The 4,783-nt window shown below is 31.1% G+C and overlaps 2 protein-coding genes across 11 annotated transcripts in view; both read right to left on the reverse strand.

Annotated features, from left to right (window-relative positions):
• LOC106475196 (Down syndrome cell adhesion molecule homolog) overlaps positions 1-4,783 on the reverse strand; it is a 79,747-nt gene that overhangs the window by 30,407 nt on the left and 44,557 nt on the right. Inside the window, exons 1-2 of one of the 10 annotated variants that reach the window (XM_022380447.1) lie at positions 1,322-2,000; positions 697-978 (exon numbers count right to left, since the gene is read on the reverse strand). The exons of the other annotated variants lie outside the window; for them this stretch is intronic. Coding sequence (XP_022236155.1) covers positions 697-978; positions 1,322-1,427 — 388 coding nt within the window. The 5' untranslated portion in view covers positions 1,428-2,000. Of the gene's footprint in view, positions 1-696; positions 979-1,321; positions 2,001-4,783 lie in introns of those variants that run through there. 10 annotated transcript variants of the gene reach the window in all.
• Positions 2,193-4,783, reverse strand: part of LOC111083784 (Down syndrome cell adhesion molecule-like protein 1 homolog) — a 3,508-nt gene continuing 917 nt past the window's right edge. The window contains exons 2-4 of the mRNA XM_022380479.1: positions 3,900-4,181; positions 3,097-3,216; positions 2,193-2,538 (exon numbers count right to left, since the gene is read on the reverse strand). Coding sequence (XP_022236187.1) covers positions 2,303-2,538; positions 3,097-3,216; positions 3,900-4,181 — 638 coding nt within the window. The 3' untranslated portion in view covers positions 2,193-2,302. The remainder of the gene's footprint in view (positions 2,539-3,096; positions 3,217-3,899; positions 4,182-4,783) is intronic.

Raw genomic sequence — 4,783 nt, forward strand, 5'->3', positions numbered from 1 at the left:
AATTTTCGGATTAAGTGTACAGGAATTACTGCAGAACACGTAAAAATTTCAAGACAATAAAACCATCGCAAGCCTGTGTAAATAGCAAAATGTATTAATACAAAATGCATTATTAACAAATTCTAAGAACCTATGAGCTTAAGTTAAGAAGAATATTCTATAATACGTCAACTACACTACTACAATGTCCAGTGCTGACAAGGCATTTCGCCTAGTACAGGCACAGTAGTGGTCTAGGCGCTATATTTCAATGAACAACTTTTAAAGTGTTAAACTTAGATTAAGCAAAATAATTGTAGTTATTATTATTTTTATTTCAAGCAATTTACAAACTAGATTCATGTGCATTATTAAAAAAAATCTATCAGCTACTGCAAGCTTTATTTCTGAATGATCGTGGTTTTAAGAAAAAAACAAAAACTGTTAATTAATACATCTGAAAACAGTGAGATATCATGAATAAAGCTCATGATGCTAGAATTTGTTTGCTTGAAGTTATGCACAAAGATGTTAGAAAAACACGTAGGTTCAAGAAGTCTTAATAGAAATGAATTAAAAACTTCTATAACCCGAAGTGCAAACTGGGAGTAAAGCTCTATATTCAATGATAAAATAATAATTTGCGTGACAAAACCACCAATTCTTGACTGTAGTCTTATAATTATGGTGAATATTTAAAGAAATAGTAAACTTTACCTGGAATAGTTAAAGGAGCAGTGAACTGGTCTGAGCCATGATTATTTCTAACGATGCATGTATAATTTCCAATATCATCTTCTCCAACAGTAATCACTTCCAACAAGGAGTAATCCTCAAACATTTTAATGGTCACTTTAGGAACCTGTATCATTGGATGTCCATTCTTCAGCCACTGAAAGTGCAAAGGTCGCTCTCCCTCTATAAGTGCACAAATTGCCTTAACAGTTTGGCCCTCATTCAACGTTTTTGGGAAAATAAAGGGTTGAAGTTTTGGTACACCTTTGAGAAAGTATATACATATAATTAATTCTATAATACTAATTAATAAGTATGAAAAATATTGAATAACTCTGCCAGTGAAACTAGAGACAAAATACAAAAACATTATCATCTAAAGTTTCTTGGGTAACCTATATAATATTGTTGTTTTCCGAATTTGAGTTTGATTTTTACTTGAGTTAAGTTAATAAACCAAGCAAAACGTCAAATAATTGGTTAGATTTGGTTCTAATTATATTTCTTACATTAACCATTTAGTTGTTTAAACATAATTTACTCTTGCATTTCATAATACAAGTCTAACATGTATGTACTAAACGAACCACTAAAAAATGTACCTTACCTGTTCCATACACACGTTCTAATAACAATAAACACAGGATACAAAACACTGTCACTTCCATTCTATTGCAGATCCCAGGAACTCGAGAAAACAGCGCGTGGGTCATGATTTTCCCGCCAAGTTACACGATATTTTTCCGTCCAAAGTTTTACGGCCAGCTGTGACTAAGCTAAAACATACACGCAGACACTGAATGAGATAAACTTATGGCGGTCGAATTTATCAGCAAGGTTTTAGCCATGTGCTAAATAATATTCGATGTACATGTGTATGAAATTGGTGTTGTAATCTACAAATCTCGAGGTTCATAACGTAGCGTAATTCCACAATTAATCAAAGAAGGCAACTACATACTAGTAAGAGAATAGTGTTTCAATCCGCCATCAATCTTTATGTCGGAACAGCAGCGCCACTGCAGATAGATCTGGACTGTAAAAACACTCACAAGGGAGATGTGTGGTGTAATGTCAATATGGTTCTTATGTATGTTTAGTTATGTCCATAAACAAATGTGTCATATACTTTTTCAAATTATGATATCACGTTCATGTAACAACTTTTGTGAATTAAGTTATCACTTATATGTTCGATTCAAAGAAAAGAATTGCAAACTATGAATGGTTATGTTTTCAAGACACATAAACACACATATATCTGTATATATGTGTTTGTATGTATGAGTGTATGTATATATATATGTACACACACACACACACAATATTTTTCGTAAAACACTCACCAAGGATTAGGAATATCACCTTACTACCTCCCCTTCATCAAATATGGTCTGAATATGTAATATATATACATTACCAAACATATGCATATACCTTTATGACATTTGAAAATAGCCACAATGATGAAAAAATAGTACGTTTGTAGCTTCTTTAATAAACCATGTTTGTACGAATGTATAGATTACAAAAGTCATACAGTTCAATTTTCGCTGCTTTATATGCTGAAGAGTTACATTTTTTTGGTCTACATGAAAGTACGGACGATACGTTGTAATAAGAAAAAGGAGAAACTCGTATTTTCACCTCTTACAGTTAGTAGTACACTTTTATTTATGTCTGCTGCGACTCCGGTCGATGCCTCACAACTATAGTAACCTGCATCTTCCGACAGAACACTGTCGATGACGAGAGCGCCATCTTTATCCATTTTGACTCTACCTGTCTCTGGTAACGTCACAAAGCCACCATCTACCCCGCCCCCTGAAATCCAAAATGTAAACTGTGACAGGAAAAATACTTTTTTAGAAAGTACTACTGTATTAACACGAGTCATTTTACACATATGCACACATCTATGCATATAAATATATACATATACATGTATAACATCTTTATAAATATTATATATTGATATGTTCTAAGTGAAAATTCCTCCCATTACACAAGATAGAAAGATATAAATAATAATAATTCGAGAAAATTCTCTCAAACATAGTTGTCTATTGTGTTTTAACTAGTTGTTTTGAATTAATTTAATAATAATATATAAGAATTTGAAACAAAATTTTCTACATGAAAATAGAAGAATTTTTTATAAGGTCATTTATGAAGATATATGTGTATAAGTATAATAAAGGACGATATTAATAATTAAAGAAATGAGTTAAGTAATTACATAAAATATTATAAAATGGAAATTCAATATAAAAGAAAATTCATCAGTTACCAGGTAGTAAAATCTGAGTAATGGTAGTAATGATGTAAAGTAACATTAGATTTCTTTCAGTAATACACATACTATCGACTCATTCGATCTACCTAAGATTCTTTTCCAACGTATTTCTGGTTTTGGATATCCTGAAGCCGAACATCTGATGAAAGCTCTTCCCCCAATGCCAACGGTAATGTCTTGAGGTTCATGTATCCAACGAGGTGAACCTTGAAGTGTATAAAAGAAAAGCAGTTAGTTAATATAATGAAATTCTTCTCTTTAGTTTTACATTATCAAATGGGGTTATTTCGATTTCTATTTCTATTTACGATCCTGATTAAATAGATAAAGCATTAACGGATATCTCCTAACGGATTTTGAGTATACGACAGACAAGCGAAATTTTAACACCTCAGAAATTTTTCAAGTTACATTTGTGTTATTTATATTTACCTAAATATTGTGGTAAAACCAACAGTAGTAATCGTTAATTAACGACCAATAATGGGTAGAAATTGGCAAGTCGTTTGGAAATTGCTTTCCTTCGAGAAAATATTAAAAACAACATCTATTTTTGTAACTAAAATGTTTGTTGAATCAATTACAAAGCATTGTAATGTGCGCAGTATTAACTGGTATTAAATTAGATAAAATAGTTTTGGTGCTGACAAAGCAACTAATGGCCAGAGAATTATCTGAATAAAAAATTATAAGAAATAAAGCAGAAAGGTCTATTAAAGATCTACACGATAGAACAAAAACAAATTCTTCAATAATTTACTTTTACTGTTGATGACTGAAAATATCACCGTAGAATTATAAAAACTATTGGACAAAAAAACACTAGCTAAAAACGCGTGAATATGTAGTCCAAGATAACAAATATTCAAAAGTGGTAGAACAGTGTTACCTCGAACTTTGAGTTCTGACGAAAAACTATCCGTCCCCGCTGGGTTAGTTGCTATACAAGTGTAGTTTCCTATGTGTTTCGTATTCACATTATTTATAATAAAAACTGACAGCCTTCCAATGGTGTGAATTGTCCATTGTTCTTTTGATTGAAGGACCTTCCCGTTCTTAAACCAGCTGAACTCGATCGGATCATCACCTTCTTCTATACCACAGGTAATTTGTATTGTTTTTCCTTCTTCTATTATTTGGGGTAAGGAAAATGGCTGAATTTTGACAGGCACTAAAACAAGAAGTAGAATGGTTTGTTTAAAAAGCTTCTCATCTAGTTTATGGGTAATGAACTGAAGATAAGGTACTAGCAGTATGAATTTAATTTCACAAAAAAATCTAGTGAAGATATAAAAATTGAACTTTATGAACCAAAGTTGAATTATTTTATGCTCAACAAGAATATTCGACCCATGTAAGCGAGCTGAAATAAGAGTTTTGTTGAAACAGTGATGAGAAACGGCATGTATTTGATCCGACTTTTTTTACATTATGTTATTATTTTTTATTATTAATTCTTAATAGTTGTATTCAAAAGGTAAACATATTTATATACATGCATCAAATTTCTTGTAACTTATGTATAAGAAAATAGATATGTTGTAAACCCAATAAAAGTTTAAAATTAAATAGTAATTATAAATAGAAAAACGAAATAAACCGTTTTAACTTAATTTTTATTCTAAAAGGAAATATTTGCTTAACAGTATGTTTTTACAAGTCAGATAATTATACACATAAACCCAAACACAATAACAAACACATTATCAACACTTAGTGACTAATAGATACTTACCTAACGCCGTAGGTGACCAGTACGTTGAAATGAGTGAT

The sequence above is a fragment of the Limulus polyphemus genome, unplaced genomic scaffold, assembly GCF_000517525.1.
Source record: "Limulus polyphemus unplaced genomic scaffold, Limulus_polyphemus-2.1.2 Scaffold145, whole genome shotgun sequence".
Taxonomy (NCBI): domain Eukaryota; kingdom Metazoa; phylum Arthropoda; class Merostomata; order Xiphosura; family Limulidae; genus Limulus; species Limulus polyphemus.